This window comes from Vipera ursinii, assembly GCF_947247035.1.
Source record: "Vipera ursinii genome assembly, chromosome: 2".
NCBI classification, from domain to species: Eukaryota; Metazoa; Chordata; class Lepidosauria; order Squamata; family Viperidae; genus Vipera; species Vipera ursinii.
Genome location: NC_139513.1, coordinates 67,732,479 through 67,754,802, shown reverse-complemented (window position 1 = coordinate 67,754,802; position 22,324 = coordinate 67,732,479). Strand labels below are relative to the sequence as shown.

The window sequence follows — 22,324 nt, the reverse complement described above, 5'->3', positions numbered from 1 at the left end:
GGTGGGGGGGGGGGAGTACCCTGCTTAGTTAAGACAATCTGTGGCCTTGTCCTTTTGCCTCTTTAGCAGACAAAACACACACACACACACACACACACACACAATGGCCGGGTTAAACTGCTGCAGTCGCTTGAGAGTATTGATCCACAATAAACTCAGAGGGATTTCTGGACCTTGTAGGGCTACTTTTGTGAAGGAAAAAGAACAGTTGTCGACATAGAACAATACCTGAAATGTAGTGATGGTGATTGTGGTAAGATAATTGGAGTTTATTTTGGTTCCTCTATGGCAGAGGAAAACAGACACGTGTTCCTTGTGTGTTATATTGAATATTTGAGAGGGAGAAGGAAAACCAAATTGAGCAGGGCAGTGATGAAAAGTAGGTTAGGGTTATATTACAGTGTGTAGAGTGAGCAAGGATCTTCTGTGTTTTTCCTGGGTTTCTGGAGATGTTGGGGTATTTTTCTTTGCATTTTCTAGTTGCAAAGAATAATTTTAGCATGTACACTGTTACTTCTTTATGCTTCCTGTGGTGAAATGGGATTTATTTTAGTCAGAAGTCTAAAGTTTATTTTGGGGAGAAATAAATATAGTTTAAAGTCTTGCCACCAACTTCCCAAAACTATAAAGTTGATTGTTACTTTCAGTCTTATCAGTGTTTTTCTTGGAGTGTAACATTTTAAGTGTGTGTGTGTGTGAGGGGGAAAAGATTATTCTGTTTCTCAAGGGAGCAGTTAATTATAAACAGAATAATTAATAGTAATATTGTGTGTAGAATTACTACAAGTTACTTCTGTTTAGAGGTGCATTATCAAACTAGTCTTATGGGCAGAATTAGAGTTTGCAATGTTAGATGAGCCATCGTCTCCCTTTATACTTTTTAATATTATATGTGATTGTCATTGTTTTTTTTATTTCCCCTCCCCCTTTCCCCCCATCTGGTTTTAAAGTTGTCTCTCTTCTTCTTACGTCTGTCACTCAAAGTTTTTTCCCCTCCACTTATTACAAAAATTTCTGTGCTGCCCAATTCCTAATCTCCATGAAACTAAACCAAAATATAAAATCTCAAAATCAATAAAATCAAACCACTTATCCAATGCCCACTCAGACAAAATGGTGAACCTCTGGAGAAAAAAGACTTCACCAAATCTGAGCCACGACACAGGATTGTTTCTGGACTAACACCTCCTGATCTCTTCCCAGAACGGTGACAAGAGATGGCCTTAGGCTAAGGCCAAGTAGGTACTAATTTAAAGTGTCAAAGCTTAAGGGACGATGACAGGTCCTCTCTTTCTTAATGAGGAAGGGGGAGATGTGGGAGACCTTGGGAGACAGGGCGACGGGATGCCGGCTAGGGAAAGGTCAGATACGAGACAGCAGTTCCAAGAAGATTCCACTCCCATTTGCAGTTTGATACAGATGACCCTGAGGGCACAGATAAACCCCCAAGTGGCCTCAAGAGCTCCTTCCAACAGCTCCCTCCTCATCCTGTCAGAATGAATCCTTCCTTAATCCCCACCACCCTGCCAGAACCGATGAAGCTTCTTGGACGAGAAGCGAAATGTCTTCTTCTTTCCCAAGGAAAAAACTGTCCAGTCCTTTGAAAAACAAAACAAAACCCCTTTAAAAGTATCCTTGGTCCATTTCTCTCAATGAATAAACAAGTATAATGTTTTTGTTTTTGATTTGTTTGTTCAACTAGGTTCTCAGGATCTTGTTTCAGGACTTTATGTAGAGAAAGATCATGTTTTAGGTCACATTTATGCAGAAATAATAAAAATTCAAAAGGTTCAAAAATTGCTATGTGCCACTATATCAGTGGCTTTTACTTCTGAACAATATTTATTTCTCTTCTTTCAGAATGATGCTGGTGGACAACGAGTGCTGGTCAACAAATGGAGCACTTTCAACAAAGCCCGTCTTGTGTGTTCTGTTCCAGGACCAGATGGCATTGACACACACTTTGATGAACTGGGTGTGATTTATATTCCATAATCTCAGTTGGTTGGTTTGTAGAGGATTAGGAATTTATATTTACAATAGGGGAAAAGTGGAACCAAAGGAAAGATCAGGAAAATTTACTGCTATATTAATCCTAAAACTAAGCAAGTGGAGATTTGATCAGAGCTTGATGAAAAATCACTTGGCGTTTAAATGCTTATGTTAGGAACCCATAATCTCAGATCCGTGGCCTTATGCAGCCCCCAAAAGATTTGTCTGCAATCTCCAAAGGCTTTCAGAAAATTACCAAATTATAATTTTTGATATAGGAGAAAGGGGAAATTATTAAATGCATGGATGAAGAGTAGTTCTATCGATGATAATAATAATAGAGTTGGAGGGGACCTTGGAGGTCTTCTAGTCCAGGACTTTTCAACCGGTGGTACATGTACCACTAGTGGTATGTCGGTACATGGCAAGTGGTATGCGTACGACGGGTTGAACAGCACTGTAAAAGAATATGTGTAAAAAAAGTCTAAAAGTGGATGAGGTGAAGCAGCGGCAGCGCAATACAGGCTTGTGGGAAAGTCAGCTGGAACTTTGCGAGGCATTGCCTGGGTCCTACTAAGAGCCCAGGATCGAAGTGTGCAGCTCCAGCTGATTGGGGGGGGCCTTGGGGGTGGCAGGCAGCCTCACACAGTCTTCAGGCAGAGATTCAGCTGGAGCTGCACAAGGCATTGCCTGCCTGGGTCTTGCTGAGGGGGAGAGAAGAGAGGATATAAAAGGGGGGGGGGAGAAGAGAGAATATAAAGGGAGGGAGAGAAGAGAGGATATAAAGGGGAGAGAGATGAGAGGATATAAAGGGGGGAGAGATGAGAGGATATAAATGGGACAGAAGAGAGGATATAAAAGGGGGAGAGAAGAGTGGATATAAAGGGAGAGGATATAAAGGGGGGAGAAAAAATTGTTAAATGAGTTTTGCCCCATTTTATGACTTTTCTTGCCACAGTTGTTAAGTGAATCACTGCAGTTGTTAAATTAGTAACATGGTTGTTAAGTGAATCTGGTTTCCCCACTGACTTTGCTTGTCAGAAGGTTACAAAAGGGGATCACATGACCCCGGGACAATGTGACCATCATAAATATGAATCGGTTGCCAAGCATCCAAATGTAAATCACATGACCCTGGGCATGCTGCAATGGTCATAAGTGTGAAAAATGGTGATAAGTCACTTTTTCCAGTGCTGTTGTAAATTGAACAGTCACTAAGCGAAATGTTGTAAATCAAGGACTACCTGTACTTAATCACTTTTTTCCGTTTTTTTTGTTCATCAAGCTTTTGACACCTTGCTAGGGGACTGGTGGTACTCGAATATTGCCATAGTCTAAAAGTGGTACAATCAGTGAAAAGGTTGAAAAGCCCTATTTTAGTCCAACCCCCTGCTCAGGCAGGAAACACTATACCATTTTGGACAAATGGCTGTCCAGTCTCTTCTTAAAAACTTACAGTGTTGGAGCATTCACAGCTTCTGGAGGCAGGTTGTTCCACTGATTACTTGTTCTAACTGTCAGAAAAATTTCTTCTTAGTTCTAGGTTGCTTCTCTCTTTGGTTAGTTTCCATCCGTTGCTTTTTGTCCTGCCTTTGGGTGCTTTGGAGAATAGCTTGACTCCCTTGCTGTTTACAAATGAAACCAATTGTAGTCTTATTCTGGCTCTGTGTTTGGAATTGGGTCACTTCTCCAGCATAGCACCCACAGACCAGCACAACCCTCACTTCTGAAGAAGTTTATGTTCCTACGCTAGAGTCTGGTGCCATGCAATTTTCTTTTAAATTGGGCAGTGCTAGTGTAACCTAGCAGTTCGAAAGCACATAAAAAATGCAAGTAGAAAAATAGGGACCACTACAGTGGGAAGGTAACTGCGTTCCGTACACCTTTGGCGTCTAGTCATGCCAGCCACATGACCACGGAGACGTCCTCGGACAAGCGCTGGCTCTTCGGCTTTGAAACGGAGATGACTAGCTAGCTAGAGTCGGAAATGACTAGCACGCATGTGCGGGGGAACCTTTACCTTTACCTTTTTAGTGTAAGAGGAGTTAGTAGCAGTGAAACAAAATGGACAGCACAAATATCTTTTAGACCAGAGCTGGAGAACTATGGCCCTTTTATGACTTGCGGACTTCAACTCCCAGAATTCCTGAGTTTGCCAAGGTATTAGAAAAAGCACTTAGAGAAATGTTTGTGTAGAGTGAGTATATTGACAGAACAGTTATAGAACTTATTTGATCCTCCACTTTTCAACAGAGGACGTCTTTCTTCTGAGGGCTAAAGATGGCAAGAATTCTGAAGTCTATGCACTGTTTAGCACCATCAGGTGAGATTTTTCCGTCTGTGGTTTCTAGTTCTTCTATAATTACTTTTAATAGTGAATCTTTTAAAAATGTCCTTAATAATGAATTTATAATTTTTTGTATACTCAGTAGAGTTTGCTGTTTCTCCAATTCGTCTTCAGTCAACTTCAATAGGATTCATACAGTATGAATTAGTTTTTCCAAAAAAAGCTGTAACCTTCTGGGCATTTATTTACCTAAAAACAATTTTTTCATTTTTTTTTTCTGAATTGCAGCCTAGAGAGATAAGAAACAAATCTCAGTTACATTTAAATCTTGTGTTACAAGCAATATTTGGGTATTTTTTTTCTCATAACAGCAATGTCTTCCAAGGCTTCGCCATCTGTGTCTATCGTATGGCAGACATCTGGGAGGTTTTTAATGGGCCATTTGCTCATAAAGATGGTCCTGATCATCAGTGGGCAGCTTATGAGGGCAAGGTGCCTTACCCAAGGCCAGGAGTTGTAAGTATAAGAATGAAGATGATGATTTTCTTGAAAAAACAAGAGTTAGAAAAGAACAGTATATAGGAAACAAAGAAATTTTAAAAAAATAAATGCAAAATAACATTTTGTGTGATTATCTAAAGCTGCCAGAACTATTCACGTCAGTGGAAATGACAATAAAACAATTTCCTCAACTTCTGGAATAAATTCTGCTAGCATGGGAAGAATAAAGGAATGTAATGAAATGGGGGGAAGGGTTGGCTTTGATTCCTGATAAATAGCTATTTGCTAAAAAGTTGCCCTTTCTCCTAGTGCCCCAGCAAAACCACCAACCAGCCAAGTCGTCAGTACTCTTCCACCAAAGACTACCCAGATGAGGTACTGCAATTTGCACGTGCTCACCCCCTGATGAGCAGAGCTGTGTATCCACTACAACGGCGGCCTGTGCTGGTGAAAACCAATCTGCAGCATCGCCTGCGGCAGATTGTGGTGGACCGCGTGGAAGCTGAGGACGGGCATTATGATGTCATGTTCATTGGCACAGGTGTGGCCTTAATCGTGCAATGTATTGGGGTTCAGCAGTACCTGAACACCTCTCTTCCAAACTGCATACTGCATGCAGAATATGGAGTTACTTCTCATTATGTTGTAGAAGTTGTGAGCTTAATCTCCTGAATTTTCAAATCTTCAGACTATATCCTGACGTTGAAAAGGAGTCTTGGGTAAAATACTGATAAATGGGCAAGCAAAACTTTGCTATGCATTGAAACAAGGCCTGTGCATCATGTTTGGCTGAATTCAGAATAGAAGTGAGCCATTTGGACCAATTTGGCAGGATGTGAAGCAGTTAGAACTAAATTGTGACCACCACGCGGCTCTGTGAATGATTTGGCATGTTTTGGCACTACAGGGAGTTTGCCCTATACCAGCAAAATAGAATATTTTCAACTTTTACATATTCAGGAGGAGAGAAATGGTGAAGGAGATGGAAGGATTTGAGTGAGTCACAAATGTATCTTTTTCAGGGAAAATACTTTTTCAGGGAATCTCCAGTTACAGTGTTGTGTGGAAGGAATGTTCAAATTTATCTCCCATCAAGGCTCCTTTCTTAGAAATTGTGTCCTTTTACTTGTTGTATTTCAAAATGTAGCCCCCATTCAACGGTGAGAAAAACAATAGCTTGGCCAACTACATGAAATGTTTTCCAAGTCAAGGTCGGGGAATGAGAAAAAAAAATGAACTGGTTAAATTACCACTTAATTTTTTTAAGGTGGAAAGTTGAGCATTGAAAAATAGTTTCTTTTTAAATTAGCATTTCCCCAATAGCTTTTAAGTTTAAAAGATTTAAGTAGAGAAAGAATAAAAATGATTCAGAGATGCAAAGGAGAGGTCCAAAATCACATACTAGTAGCGTAGTGCATCTCGTAGTGCAGGGGTGTCAAACTCAATTTCATTGAGGGCCGCATCAGCATTGCGGTTGCTCTCAAGGGGCCGGGCGGGTGTGGCCTGGGTGGGCGTGGCCTACTGGGTGCGTGTGGCTAGAGTGCGTATGGCCTACTGGGTGGGCATGGCCAGCTCTACATCGTTCGCATCGAGGGTGCCTATGGGGGCCTGGGCAGGAGTGAGACAGATCTGAGGGTCTCTGGCAGAAGGAGAGTCTCTGGGCCAGGGCCAAGGCAGTGGGGGCTGTTCCCTCACTGTTTCTAGGATGGCTTCGCGGGCCGCATGAAACCACTTCGCGGGCCGCATCTGGCCCCCGGGCCTTGTGTTTGACATGTCTTTCGTAGTGTAAAACTAGGAGTCAGATTCTAGGCTACTTGCTATCCAAGAGTAGCTCTTGAAAAAATTTCTAATTACCTTTGCCAGGATTTTAGGCAACTTCAGGGATGCCCTTGTTTTAGTGCTCTTTCTCTCCTTCCTCCCTTTCAGAGGCTGGCTCCATATTGAAGGTCATAGCCCTACAAAGAGGAAATTTTGCTGCTATTGAAGAAGTGGTTTTGGAAGAGCTTCAAGTGTTTAAGGTGCAGTAAAAAAAACACCCAGTATATGTGCGAGCCTCATGTATATAGATCAGCAAAGGAGCAATCCTGGCTGGCTAATTTTGACTGTATTGCATATTGCTTGGTATTCACTGTTTTCTTGCACAGTATTTACATGTGTTCCTCTGACAAAGTCTTACAATATTAATGTACACATGTACGGTAATGGACCACTTTTCTGCCTGATTACTTTTTAGCTATATAATTCCAAGTTTACAAAGTGTTTTATGGAGACAGTTATCGTCCTGAACACAAAAGATACCCCATTTCTTTTTTAAAATAATTGGTATTAATTAATTTTTATTATTTTTTATTAATTTCACTCGGAAAGTGAAAAATTGTATTTTATTAATCCAGATAAGTGTGTATGCATACATACAGTATGAAAAGGAGCTATGATAAAAGTAGCCATAATGTGAATACTGCAATAATTATTTAAGCCTTCTTTTAGGTTTGGTTCCCATGTGGCTAGCTAATGGGACCTTGCCCAGCTTTTTAGATAGCCCAAGATCCTTGCTTGTTGGATTTTGTGCTGTCACTCCCAAATTTGCCATTCTGTATGATCCAGTTTTTCTCAGGATAAAAGAGAAAAAGACCATAGAAAGTATACTTATTTATACTTATAACTATTGAGTAATCTGGGAAAGAGAATGGTTGTATACTTCCATTAGCCCTAATTTTCAGATTTACTGAAAGTTTAATTTTCGAACAAGTGATTTGTCCAACTGCCCTTATGTGCACACATTTGTTTTTGTGAGAAAATAGCTGGGACAATAGTGATTTTCTATGACTAATGGAAATACATAAATGTAGGCTTCCGGTTCTGGACTTTCGATGCTTCCAGACGTGTGAGGGAATCGCTCCTCATGTCGCCTGGATTTCTTCATCGGGGGGCCCCTGTAAATGGGTCGAAAGTTGCCCTGGAGGGGCAATGAGTGGGGGAGAGGTCTCTCCACTCGGCGGTAGAAGGGTGGCGGCCCTCCCATCGGCTTGGAGCTACTTTCCGAACCGAAGAAGAAAGCATCGGCCACTCCCATGCCCCATCATTTAGCCATTTCCTGCCAAATCCAAAAGCACAACAAAGCACTTGAAAGCAGTTGAAAACTGGCTGAGAATTGTCTTCTTGTTTTCCTAATTGTCTACTTTCCCTTTCAAAAGCTTCTTGAATTTGCTTCCCCCTGTGAGGAGAGAGGGAAGGGATTTTTTTCCCCACCCTCCTTAAGAGCGGCCTTTGTCTACATTGGAAGAGAAAAGAAACATCCTTCTACTAAATTATACTGATTTATTGGACTTACTGCCTTTCTACTTTTGGCCCAAAGTTCCTATATTTACAGAAATGGACTATTCTACCTATTAGTCTAAAAAAAGGGGACCAAATAAATAAATAAATAAAAAGATACTGTCTGAAAAGGTTGAAGTATCTGGAGACATCTAGTGAATACTATTGGCAAACAAGCTTGCTTACATTTTGGACTGACCTTGGCATTAAGATAAAAACCTGAAAGCTGGAGATGAATTTGGCTTAGACTTGTGGAGGTGGACTCTTACTGATTTTTGTTTGAAACATAGCCTCCACCAAGGACTATTTATAATTATTACAAAATGGAGAAGGATCAGCCACAAACCTTGCTTGATTATAACCTCATACTTGAAACAATCTACAGAGTCACTGAGATGTCTATCTCCAGATTTAATAATTTACATGCCAACCTTAAGTCACAAATTGAAACCCAGACTGCAACTAAAGAATTTATACTTCAGAATATAACAAAATTGGAAGATATTACTATTGAGACAGTGGAATATAAGCAACAACTATCCAAAGAACCAACAACTTTAAAAGTACAAGGAACTATCACTATGGCAAATAACCTTAAGGACCAACAACAAACTATGGGAAAACTTAATACTCAACTGTTGACTCCATCAAAAGAACCTATAACTTTAGAAGTATACTATGTACAAGATAGTGATGCTAACATAGAGTACGTGGAAGATCAACAAAGACAGTTTTCTGAAAGCCTGGATAGCCAAGCATTAATTACAAAATTGGATAAGACTCTTTACTTAAAGCAGATGAACCCAGACGAAAGAGAAATCCAGACCGAACTGAAAATAAAGTTTTTAGAGCAAATACAGACTAGAACTAACAGGGCAATAATGTAATGATTACAAATGGTTTGGTTTTTGTGGATCATTGATGGCTAGATGGCCTCCTTCGATTCAAATAATATGTATTGGAGCTAAGGGAGACCTATCTGGCAATTCAAAGGCCTTGGTTTGGAAACCTGATTGGCAAAAAAAGAAACCCAAAGTTAGATTTAAAAAGTGAGTTCGTAGAGAACCATTAAAGATTATCTTTTTAGTAATCAATTAAAATCAAAAATAGAAAATGTTTATGAGATAGAACTAGAATGTGTTTATGTATCTATTAGGCTTATTTTAGACATTATAATTTGTGCACTGACATAATGGAAATTTGGTTTATAGGTCCCACTTGATGTTAAAAGACATTAGCTAAAATTTAAAACAGAATCTGGTTGTGTATAAATAGTTGTAGATTGATAAACATAGGCTGTGGTCCTGTCAGTAACGTGTGATGTATTAGGATGTGAAACAGACAATGTTTATTAGGTAGAACATAGCTACTCAGCCACTGCGTACATGTTAGATGCTATAGTTTTTGCTGTAATGAAATAAGGGAAATTTGGGTTGTGAATATTATTTGGGATGTTAAAGGCTAAATTTGAATAATATAATTAAAATTAAAATTAGATAAACTTTAATAACAGGACATAGATATATTTCAATGAAATTGAATTGGCAAATTTTTCAACTGACCATGCTATTTCTAGAAATTTACTAGTTTAAACTGGTTGTATGAAATGTTAAGTGAAATTGAGAAGGATGTTTTGATATTGTAAGCTGAATTATGTACTGAAAACTCTGTTACTGAATCTCTGATTACCCAGTCGTCATGATGCTTTCTAAATATGTAGATTTTAACTGAAAAACCAATAAAACTTGTTTTTTTAAAAAAGAAATACATAAATGTAGAGTCATAGGATAGGGCTGGGAGTCATTTTGGTGACATTTTAGCTGAGTTTGCCATGTCTTCTTGCCCTCCAGGTACCAGTCCCCATCACTGAGATGGAAATTTCTGTGAAACGGGTAAGTAATGAATGAATTATAAAAATAAATCATCCATCTCTATCCATTTGCATTTTTACTATAAAACTCAAATTAATATTATTTAAGCTAGGCATGGCCATTCACTCTTTCATTTCTTCCAACAAATTGTAGGGTTCCAAAATATTTATCCTTTATTCTATTGGTTTAATTTCCTGTAGCATTACTATAGTTGAATTTTAAAAATCTTAAATGTTTATTAAAGGAAATTGGACAAAAAATAGCAATTAATTTATTAATCTACAAGGTTCCTTCAGAATGTAATACAGTGTTTAAATGGATTTGACATAGAGAACTTGCTGATGAGACAGATGGTAAACACAGACTCAGGCATGGTTTGAACAAAAATTGCTATTCAGAAATCCAACACCCAAAAATCACTGTACAAAAGCCTGTAATAAAATTATGCAGATTCAGAGTTTAGTCTATTCATAGGGAGCAGCAAAATAACATTTATTTCAGATTTTAATAATTTTAAAGAAGATTATATAATTATTCTTTTTTTATTGAAAAGTTTTACAATACATTTTATCTTTAGCAAAACAAAACCCCTCCCAACCCCCTCCCCTCCCACCCTCTTCCCACTCCCCAACCCTCCCCGACCCCTCCCGCCCTTTCCCCCCCCCCCGACTTCCCAGAGCTGAGTACAGGGTATAAAAATACAAACAATCATAATCTAACTTATGCAAACAATCCTAAACTATTTAAACTATCGCACTTTAATTCATATAGATAAACTCCAAACATATATATATCATATCAATAATTATTCAAATGCAAAATAATACTTTTTAGTCCCATATTTGCTCCGTAGTATCTCTCTATTGCAAATAGTCTTTCAGGTGCACTAAGATCTTTACCATATCCTCGAAATTAAAAATTTTACAGTCCATTCTTCTGTAATCAGTAATTTTACCTTTTTACTAGAAATCTTACTGCCACAGTTAAATTCAACATCCATTTAATATCCACCACAATAGTATCAATGGTACCCAATAAGAACAATCACAGACAAAACAATTTTATATCAATTATTAAAAACTATTCTTCTTTCCAACTGGGCTTTAAATTTCCATACTAAAACCAGGTTTATACAACCTTTCCTTCTCCTAGTATATTATACAGCTTAAGTATACAGACTAAGTAGTGAATTTTAAGAACAATGCAAGGATATTTAAATACAAGAGTTCTTATTATTTTCTTATTATCCCAGAGAAAAATCTTCCTGTATCTTGGTACAATTGCAAAATTATCCTTATTTCCAAACCAGGCAAAAAATGACAAGAAGTAAGTTTACACTGACCCATTTTTCTACTCCGCACTGATTATAAAGTACTGTATTTATTGAATTATTACTAATCCCCTCAATTCAATTATAAATAAAATTATGTATCCAAACTAGTCTGGATTTAGTCACAGAACTATAGCCAGTCCTATTAGAAAATTAGTAAATATTGTACTCTTCTGTAAAATCAATTTGGTATCAATGTGTTAGTCAGATATATTGATTGTGTACCAAAAATATTTCTGAAAAGAAGTTTACAAAAATTTAAATTTGGTAATTTTTTAGACATAATAGATCAAATTCATAAACCCATAAAGACCTGGATAAAAATTAATTATGACTAAGTGGACAATTTAATATTTTGAGGTTTTAATCAAGGATGTCTATTATCTCTTTACTATTTAATCTAAATACTGAAGCTATAGTAGTATTATGCATGAATAATAAATTCACAGTAGTTGTGTGTGTGTATAGAGAGGGAGGGAGAGAATTACTAAATTTTTGCAGGCAATATGATAGATACTCAAACAGAGCACATTTGTTTCATATTAAAAATTTTACAGGATCTGGAGGGACTATATTTTATAAACAATACTGTCATCTTCTGTCATCCCAGGGGATATAAGGAAATCATAATATGATCTGTAATGAGACAGTGTTGATGCTAAACTAGTTAAAGTGCCAGCGCAAAGGTTTGATTGTTTCAAATAAAAATTTGAAAATAGGAACCAACCCCGCCCACCCAAAAGAATAGGTTCTTTATGGGAATGTGGTGGTGGTGGTCAAAGCAGCTTTCAATCACCACCATGCCTGAAGTCCAACAGAACACTTACTGGATTTTAGATTACGGGAGACTGTGATGATTTTTTGTTGAAATTTAGATAGAATAAAACAAATACAATAAAGATACTAAGTTCTAATCAGACCAGGAAAAGTTCAGATACTTCATAGCAAACACTTTCTACCCAAACAGGGAACTATCATAATATAATTTACCTTCCTCCAACCTAACATTATCCAGCTCTGTTGGATTCAGTAACCATAATCTCAATAGACTGGGAATCTTGTTTGTAAATCATGGGTTGTATAGTCCAAGATTTCAGTGGGCGCTACATTGGGGAAAAACATGTGCCTGCTTTATAAACAGCTGACAACTTCCCAATTATTCTCAAATAGTCACCAATATGCAAATTAGAAATATGAAATCATTTAAATCATGAATTTCTATTTTAAATCACACAGATCTGTGATTTAACTGTAGTTAACTGTAGTCTGACACTGCAGATATTAATTATCTCAAGGCATATGTAATGTGGCTTCTTTCTGTAGGTCTTGACTTCTAAGACCTCCGGCGTTACCAAGTAGATTTTCTTTGACGTGAATGTATGCAATCAGTTTCATTTCTGAATGGCCATAAATAATGCCATAACATATCCAGGAAACTGGGGATTCCAAAGCCACTTAATTTTATTGCTCCTCCAAATGCTGTAACTTAAGAAGGCTGATGACACAGCTGTGTATATTTTCACTCAGAAGACCAAATTCAGTAGAAAAAGGAAGATGGCAATTTAAATCAGGAAAATCTAGTTGGGGGGTGGGGTATAGACTGAACAAGTCCTTCCCGGTCCCATTGTTCCCACGCAATTTGACCCTTGCTGCACTTGTTTCTACAGCAAGATGGCATTTGCCATCTTACCTGTAAAAGATCAGCATGAGCCAACCAGTGTCCCTGCCTGCTGATCAGTAAGGTAGCTTAGAAAAAATAGTTCAGTTAGGATCTGCTCCCTAACTTTGTCTGGGTCCTAAAGGAGAAAAAATTTCCTGTTACCCATTTCACAGCAAAAGTGAAATTGACTCTGAGTGTTTCCAATGGCCATGTTACTACTATGGGAACGTAAGATAAAGCAGGGGGTGGGACTGAAAAATAAAAAGTAAAAAGGAATTATCTGTGTGTATTTAAAAACACAGGGACGCGGTGGCTCAGTGGGTTAGGACGCTGTGCTTGTAGATCAGAAGGTCGGCAGTTTAGCGGGTCGAATCCCGAGTGCCGCGTAACAGAGCGAGCGCCTGTTACTCGTCCCAGCTTCTGCCAACCTAGCAGTTCAAAAGCACGTAAAAAATGCAAGTAGAAAAATAGGGACCACTACGGTGGGAAGGTAACAGCGTTCCGTGCGCCTTTGGCGTCTAGTCATGCCGGCCACATGACCACAGAGACGTCCTCGGACAAGCGCTGGCTCTTCGGCTTTGAAACGGAGATGAGCACCGGCCCCTAGAGTTGGAAACGACTAGCACGCATGTGCGGGGGAACCTTTACCTTTATATTTAAAAACACATCAAACAAAAGCATATCAGCAAGTTTGTGGCAGGGCATTTCTTCCAGGACCTGTAAGAGTTTTGGGATGGGGGAGGGGGAGCGAGAAAGGGAAACGAACACATAGTTGAGGATGTAGGAATTGACCCTCAGTGGTGTGGGAGAAGGAATGAGCGAAGGCTCGCTTGGGCCCAGGAAATGAGCCAGGGAGGATGCCCCTCGCCTTCACAATTCCCATTCAGCAACAGCATTCCATCAAACACTGCACATGTACTCCAGTTTTACTGAATCAAAACACCGCTAGGAGTAAGACAGCCAACTCTCCAGACAAGCCAGTTAGGCAGGTGTAGAGTTGGCTTCGGGTAGGATCAGAACCATCATATGGAGCTGCCTTTAGCAAGCTAAACCCCAGTTTTCTTTTCTGAAAATTGCCGAGGAAATTCTGATAGAGACAAAAGATGTCCCAGTAGGAGAGAATATCTGTAGCTCAGGATTGAACTGTGGAGCCCTGGGTGCTCTCTCAGCATGGTTATTTACTTGCAGACGTTTCATTACCCAACCAGGTGGTAATATCAATGTTAGTGAGTGGGGAGGGTGGGTGGGTTGCTCCCTGTTTTAAAAACTGTCCACCAATTTCACTGTGTGTTTTACTCCTTTCATCAGCGTGAGGCGGCTACTAAAAATACCAGCTCCAAAGTGATTTGGTGTTTCTCCTATTAACCCTGCTTTGGTTTGCTTTGACAGCAAATGCTTTACGTGGGCTCACGGGTCGGTGTGGCCCAAGTGAAACTGCATCAGTGTGAGATTTACGGGACCGCCTGTGCAGAATGTTGCCTGGCACGGGACCCATATTGTGCCTGGGATGGCCTCACTTGCACCAGATACCAGGAATCGGGCAAACGTCGCTTTCGCAGGCAAGACATCCAGAATGGGAATCCCATGCACCAGTGCCTGGATCAAAACCTGACAGGTGAAGAAACTTGGGCATGTCTGCTTAGAGCGGAATGGGCTGGCTTTTGTGGAGGGCTACCTGTCATATCTTTGGCTTTCCAGAACACTGGAGAGTGTGAACATGGCAGCATTAAGATCAGTTACAAATGAGGTGGTGAGGTGAGGTGAGGTGGCTGCTGTGTTACTGGTGAGGTGGCTGCTGTGTTACTGCTAATATGACCTCTGTGTTCACGGAAACAAAAATTTTCACAGGAAGATGGGCCAACTTTTACTTTGGGCAGTATCTGTTTTATGATTTGAAAACATAAACAGAGCACCATAATCTTCACCGGAATATTGGGAAAGAGAGGAAAGCTTGGAGTCTTTGGCCTCTTGAATTAACGCTGCAAACATTCCGGCAATTTTTATTCAGTTTTCTTGGATGGGGAATAAATATCTCTCTGTACCAAAGAGCAAAGACTCAGGATGGGCCAGACCCATTCCTACCTCCCGCATGTTCAGAAGCAATCCTGGGCCTTTGTGACGCCCTTTATGGAGACGGGCACTTACAGAACGATTGGTCTTTGGTAATAGCCTTTTTGTGTTTTTGTAGTGGATGACTTTGACAGCACTGAGGAGAAGGTGGTGTATGGGACGGAGCACAACAGTACCTTCTTAGAGTGTATCCCCAAGTCACACCAAGCTGCAGTGCAATGGTTTGTACGTAGATCTCCAGAGGAGCTAAGAGATGAGGTGAGACGCTCTTGCTTTTGTCTTCTTAATGGCAATTTTCTTTAAACTTCTCCTTCTAAGTATACCCAAACATTTACTCTCTCATGTAAATATATGAGTCACGTTAGCACATTATCGTTCCTGCTGTTTCTGCCACATAACTACCACATTTTTTTTGTCTTGACTGTTTTCTTACATTAGTTATTTATTATTATAGAGCATTGTGAGGGTCTGGGAGATCTTTACTTACTAAATTTCTGTCTGCAATACAGCTCTAAAAGCTGAGGATCTCTGCCAAATATACCCATTCCCATTCTGTGGAAATGTTCCCTGTCTGTGAATAAAATTGCTTTCTCTTCAGGCTGTAAGTACATATGGAGTTTTTGGTTACTGAAGATGAAACCGATAAGAAAGGTCCCCTCAACCTCTTCCAGTAATAACGCAGAGCTAAATTCTTGCACCTGGTGGATGTGATCTACCCTCCCTCTCACTCCTCAATCTGATTTTTTTCTTTAATTCTGGGCTTGGGTGGGGGAAGTAATTTGTATCCGGACTTGAACAAAAGAAAATAGATTATCATGTAACTGAGCCTACTAAATAATAAAATAAAATAAAATAAAATAAAATAAAAGCATTTTCTTCTCTTGATTTTTACCTCCTTTTCAAGGAGGCAATACAATAACTTGGAATGTCTTTTGTCAATAAACTACTCATGGCCATCATTGCCAAGACAGTGGTCCAAAGAGAAGGAAGTACAGTTCTAATGGATCCTACTGAATGTAAGATGGATAGAGTTTAAATAACAGGAAAAAGCTGTTGTGGGCCTTCAAGCCTTGGAAGTTATTTTTATAGCTGTCTCTCTCTCTCCCCCCCCCCCAGCTCGGAGAAGAAGGTGGCTATGTGAGTTGTTTAAGGCTTTACTAACTGACCCTGAATTCCTTAAGGCAGACATGTCAAACACAAGGCCCGGGGGCCGGATTCCACCCGCGAAGTGGTTTCATGTGGCCCGCGAATCCATCCTGGAAACAGTGAGGGAACAGCCCCCACTGCCTTGGCCCTGGCCCAGAGACCCTCCTTCTGCCAGAGACCCTCAGATCTGTCCCACTCCTGCCCAGGCCCCCATAGGCACCCTTGATGCGAACGATGTATAGCTGGCCATGCTCACCCAGTAGGCCATAAGCTCTCTAGCCACACCCACCCAGTAGGCCACACCCACCCTGGCCACACCCACCCGGCCCCCTGAGGGCAACCACAATGCTGATACGGCCCTCAATGAATTTTTTTTTAAAATCCCATTTATATCCCGCCCTTCTCCGAAGACTCAGGGCGGCTTACAAGCTTAGCAATAGCCTTCATTCTATGTATATGCCTGCTTATTAGGGCTTTCACACACACCCCAAGCGGCATTATTACAAAGTCAGCTTAATTGCCCCCAACAATCTGGGTCCTCATTTTACCTACCTCGGAAGGATGGAAGGCTGAGTCAACCTTGAGCCTGGTGGGATGCGAACCTGCACTAATTGCAGGCAGCTGGTGTTACTTAAGGAGGCATTAGCCCACTGCTCCACCAAGGCAAATTGAGTTTGACACCCCTGCCTTAAGGAGGCATTCAGTGATTTTTCTAAAACAGCTGAATTGATTGCTGATGCAACCGCAGTCGATGGCAACCAGAGTGTTAATTTGCAAATGGCTAGTGTTCAGACATTGGCAAATTGACCATCAGTCAAGAACTACTTTGGCAGGCAAGCCAAAGGGGGGAAGAAATTGTTTGGGAAGATTATTGTTGTGATGTTGGTGGAGAGTATACTAAGAAGAGGTACTTACCATCGGCAGTGAAGAAGGAAAATGCCATACACTTAACAGATTAATTGCCTTTCAGGCTAGAAAGTGAGATTCCAGCTTTTTTTCATATTGGAAGTAACCAAGGAAATAGACATTGGGGACCTCAGGAATATCAACACAAGTATTTCAGTAACAGCAGTTGACAGCAGGACTCAGGAATTCTGGGAGTTGAAGTCCATGAGTCATAAAAGAGCCAAGGTTGCCTACCCCTGAAATAGGGGAAGTGAAGTAGTAGCTTTATTTTGAACAGCTCTGATCTTAGGGGCAATATTTTATATATCTATCAATTTGCCTGGATGTTCCAGTCTCTGGGCTCATTCTTTACCAGTATGTTCAATATTTAGTAAGTGTAATTCTATTTTTTTTTCTTTAAAAAAAATTATAAAAATCCCTGGATTCTCAGACTCACATCAGTCACATGAATAAGCATTTCCTTTTTTTATTCTACCTTGACTACTCATGAGGAGAAGCGAGATGCATTTCTCGCCACTGGACTTTCTACACATACCCATGCTGTTATCACTTTGTCATACACCACTGCTTCAATTCCAGCATACTGTAATATATGTCAGAAAATATATGAATCATAGCATATCCGCAGATCTGTTTGGGTTTTTGTTCCTAAGAAAGATTGTGGGAAGGTTTGCAGCCCTGTTATTGCCCACTCCTTGCCCTGTGGTATCTTGATTAAATCAAACTGAAGTTCCAGAAAACTCTTTAGCTTCCTAGTTTATTTCTTTCTTTCTTTTTTCCTGGCTCTTCCAGGTGAAAACGGATGAACGGATCATGAAGACAGAGTACGGCTTGCTGTTTCGGAAACTCTTTCGTCAGGATACTGGAACTTATTACTGCAGGTCTCAGGAGCAGGGCTTTACTCAGACTGTCACCAAGATCATTTTGGAAGTGGTTGAGAATGAGCAGCTGGAACAAATTTTCCAGAGGGAGCAGGAGGAGGAGCTGCCTCGGCCTCCATGCCGAGTTCCCAATCTCCGCCTGGTGCAGGGACAGCGATTGTGGTTCAAAGACATCATGCATCTGATCGGCTACGGCAATCTGCAGAGAGTGGAGGAGTACTGTGAGCGTGTGTGGTGCGGAGATCGTGCACTGTGGCATAAAGGCAAACTCCCAAAGAGCAAGAACCTGCTGGATGGTGGCAAAAAGGGAAGAGGCAAGCAGCCCGGTGACAGAAACCGGGTGCCCAGGCAAGCAGTAGCCACTGAAGGGGACACGGAGCCAACTCTTGGCAAAAGCATCCCGTAAATTAAAACCCACCCTTCTAAAACTTTGCCTTGATGGAAGCCCCTTGCCCTTGCTGATCAACTGAGCCTATCGATATCCCTTCCTTCTGTCAAAATGCTGGAGATTTAACAAATACCAAAGTATTGTTTTTCTATCCCATATTGACAACCCTGGTGTGAGTTATATCACACCTCCCTCCCACGGTGTCAAGTCTAAGAAAGGGTGGAGGTGGCCTCACTCGTGACTGTGTTAAATGCTAGCATCCACGAAGCCTCACGTTCAGTACGGCTGAGCTACGTGACTCAGAAAAGGAGCCTTAAGGATCTAACCAGGTGGCTGGGAGACTCTTGCCAGCAAGTAAGGAACGGCAGCACCCATTCCTCTTACAGGACTGAGACGAAACAGTGGGGAGCTGGAAAGAATGGGGATATGTAACCCATGCTCTTCTGGAGGTGAAAAGGATCAGCTGTAGATGACAGGTGACATGGTCACCCCTTTGAAGGAACAGATGCTGCTTCCAGTGACCTGTTCTCCCTATACTACATGCTGGGTACGGGTGTGACCACTGAACTCTGCGTATCATGGTACCTGGAGGTGCAAAGCAGATCATTATAGCACTTCCGGCCTCATGCTTTTCCTTGTTCTGTCCAACAGGTCGAAAGTAATGCCAATTCTTTGGGCATGATTACATATGAGTTTTTAAAAAGGCCAGTTATGTTCACAGTATGATTTGACCCTAATGCTCATTTACACCGCGTGTGTCCCTCTACTGCATTCTTTTCAAATAACCAACAGTTGGAGGCGAAACTAAACTTGCCAAACAAACAAGCAAAGAAATAAACAGAAACCTCAGGGGTAGCATGGGCCAGACCAAAAAAATAAAAAATAAAAAAATCTTATGCAGCTCCCATTACTTTCCTGGGTTTTTCTTAGACTGAGCAGAGATTTCAGTGGGGAAATGAATGGCGGAAAAGCAGCTAAGTTTTTCTTTTCCTCAGCCCTCCTTTGTTGCAATTTCCCCCCCCCCTCCCCACAAGCCCTCTGTCGAAAAGCAGAGGAACCACTAGGCTAACCTTGGCCGCATAACGTAGTTTGGTCGACCTATTCCCGAGCTTCCTACATTTTGCTTGCCAATATCTTATCCTGACCAGGAAAGCCTGGATAATTATAATTATTTCATTATTTCATTGCTGGCCACTTTTCTTGGGCAGTACAATCACACATGGGACCCACCACCGGATGGCAACATGAGCCAATATGCCTTTCATGGACTTGTATTAATTCCTTTGTTTTAAAGATTGACAGCTAAATGAAAACTAGCCGTTTGTTCCTCAAATAAATTAAATCTTACATAGCAAGCTCTGTCTTGGATGTAATTTTACACCCGCTTCTTGACTTTCATCAGCATAATGAATAGACGTAGGACAAGGTGGACCTGGGATTGAGATATTAGTTACTTTTTACCAACTGATCAGGGCTTCATCTTTTCACTGCTGTTCAGGCAATGGATGCAGCAGAGAAGAGAAGCTTCAGTAGCAATGCTGGGAAGGGGGCAGGAGAAGTGGGGTGTTCGTTACTAGAACCTAGCCACAGCCCTGCCAACATTTGCCATTTATATGGGGAAAGAGCAAACGAGAGAGTGGGAGAACGAGAGAGACCTGGATTGTAACATTTGTCAAATGGGAAATGCTGATGCGGGATAGCTTTCTAGCCTCATAACAAAACAGTTTTGTCTGGACATCTGCCCACTAATACTAATATCTTTCAATCCCCTGGGTTGCTTTGATTTGAGTGCCCTATGGCACCGTGATTGCCAAGAATAGATAATAAAAACAAATCAGGAGAGTTTCCGGTTTGTTTCCTCAAAGGTGCAGTGGGATAGATCCCAAACCAGAAGGTCCCAACTTGGGGGTCTGACCCAGCCCATCAGATAGGTCATCTCACTGAGGGAAGAAGGTTTAAGATGTTGGCACTTCAAAGCATTTGCTTGAAAGGAACAAAAGTGACTGCCAAGTAGAAACATTATTTCTTGACAATCACAGTATTGTTTAGCTGAGGGATTTGATTCCATGTGTGGACTGAATGGCATATTCTGACAGATGGGTCAAGCCATCTATCAAAACTCACTTCCTTCCCAAGCTTCAGCTGTATCCCATGTTAGGGAGAGTAATTTTTCTCATCAACAGAAAATTCATCCATTGCGTTCCTTACTCTCTCCCGCATTAAAGCTATAAAAGTACTACTTGCAAGCCTTGTAGTTGACTGTCAGGATAGCCCAATTCAAGCCTACATATTTTTGTGATGACTCAAGGACTTGAAAAGCAGAAGGAATAGCCGTCTGTCAGGAAGGATTGTAAGAAATGGTTGCCATGGTGATTCTGTCCCAATTTTTCCTCTATTCCCACCCACCTCCACGAGCCCCTCCTATCTGCTGTATTGCATATGGTTGGCTTTTTCCTAACAGATGGGCATGTTTTCAAAGGAAGCATCGGGCTGCAACCATGAGTCGTTGTTGCTTCTGAGAATGCTGATAAAACCAACATATGGCTCACAGACTTTCTTGGAAATAAAGATGACGCTATAGCTGTGCTTTGTCCTATAACATGTCAGCATGAATATGTTTAATTAATAAAATGTAACAAAAGGACAGGCAGATCAGAGAGCCTGGTTGGCACTAAGGCAATAATCCACTAGGGTGTTTCCAACGCTTGTTCTATTTGTGTACACCCCAGATTTGTGGATTTCTCTTTTGCCAAGTTGGTGACATGTTCCTTAAACTCTAATGTATAGCTCATTCAAAACAATCCAAGATCAAGCAAAGCTTTTGTAAACTTTAGGTCCCACATCCTGATTGACTATACTACTGGACATTGTCCTATTAAAAAAAGAATGGAGTAGATCGGGGTAGGTGGCCTTGGCTCTTTTATGACTCTTGGACTTCAACTCCCAGAATTCCTGAGCCAGCTGGCTTAGGAATTCTGGGAGTTGAAGTCCACGAGTCATAAAAGAGCCAAGGTTGCCTACCCCTGGACTAGATGGAATGAACATGGTTTGGAGGATGATGTGCAGGTATCGATTGGGTCTAGAAACAGAATAGACTCCCATGGGAGATGATGGGATGGGCATGATTCTTATCACCACATGTAACCAGAAAACAAATCAGAACTACTTCGTAAAGTCAGTTCATCTGTTTTTCCTCTGAACCCATTTTTATCATTGCTCACCATCAATAGATTATCTATAACCAACAAATGATATACTAGATTCTCTTGGCACGGGGTTTGTGCCTAATGTTCTGTGCAAAACACCATTTCAAGATATGTTCTGGAGGGATGATTGGGCAAACAGGGCAAGACTGGTTCAGATTGCCCTCTCCCCCCACCTTCCCTAGTAGCTACAGCACAGAATATCCAAGCAGCCCACCCACTCCTGATCTTCTATGTGGCTACCCTTCCCTTCTAAAAGCTGCTGCTAATGTCCTTGCCTTTTTCTTCCTCATACCTCTTCTGAATCCCTTCCCTCCAGAAGAATCGTTCGTTGGTCCATTTCCAGAACAAACCAACTTTGCCCCATTCTTTGTATGAACTAAAATATTTGAAATGTTTTTGTTTTTTTTTGTTTTTTTTAGTTTGGATGGCAATCATCTTAAAACACCAGAGCAATTCATATGCATAACATTTGCGTAATCATACTTTTATTTGGAAAAATGGCTATAAGACTCCTGATTTTTTGCTACCATAGACAAACATGGCTGTCCTGCAATGTCTGTGCCTACAGAATTCCACTAAATATTTACCAAAAAAGTGAAAATGCTTTGATCCAAATGAATCTTAAAAATAATGAAGGAAAAGGGATAAGTAAAAAATCATTCATCCTGGAAATAGACTAAAAGAAAGCAGTCCAATTAATGAGTTCATCTTGTTCCAATCAAGCAATCTTGGATGTTTCATGAAGTAAGAATAGGCTGAAAATGTCACAAG

The 22,324-nt window shown here is 40.6% G+C and overlaps 1 protein-coding gene across 1 annotated transcript in view; it reads left to right on the top strand.

Annotated features, from left to right (window-relative positions):
- SEMA3G (semaphorin 3G) overlaps positions 1–19,694 on the top strand; it is a gene marked incomplete at its 5' end in the record, with an annotated part of 106,972 nt that extends 87,278 nt beyond the window's left edge. Inside the window, 9 exons of the mRNA XM_083353417.1 lie at positions 1,861–1,975; positions 4,246–4,315; positions 4,651–4,795; positions 5,090–5,321; positions 6,707–6,798; positions 9,946–9,987; positions 14,346–14,571; positions 15,145–15,284; positions 17,871–19,694. Coding sequence (XP_083209543.1) covers positions 1,861–1,975; positions 4,246–4,315; positions 4,651–4,795; positions 5,090–5,321; positions 6,707–6,798; positions 9,946–9,987; positions 14,346–14,571; positions 15,145–15,284; positions 17,871–18,365 — 1,557 coding nt within the window. The 3' untranslated portion in view covers positions 18,366–19,694. The remainder of the gene's footprint in view (positions 1–1,860; positions 1,976–4,245; positions 4,316–4,650; positions 4,796–5,089; positions 5,322–6,706; positions 6,799–9,945; positions 9,988–14,345; positions 14,572–15,144; positions 15,285–17,870) is intronic.
- Positions 19,695–22,324: the final 2,630 nt, after the last annotated feature.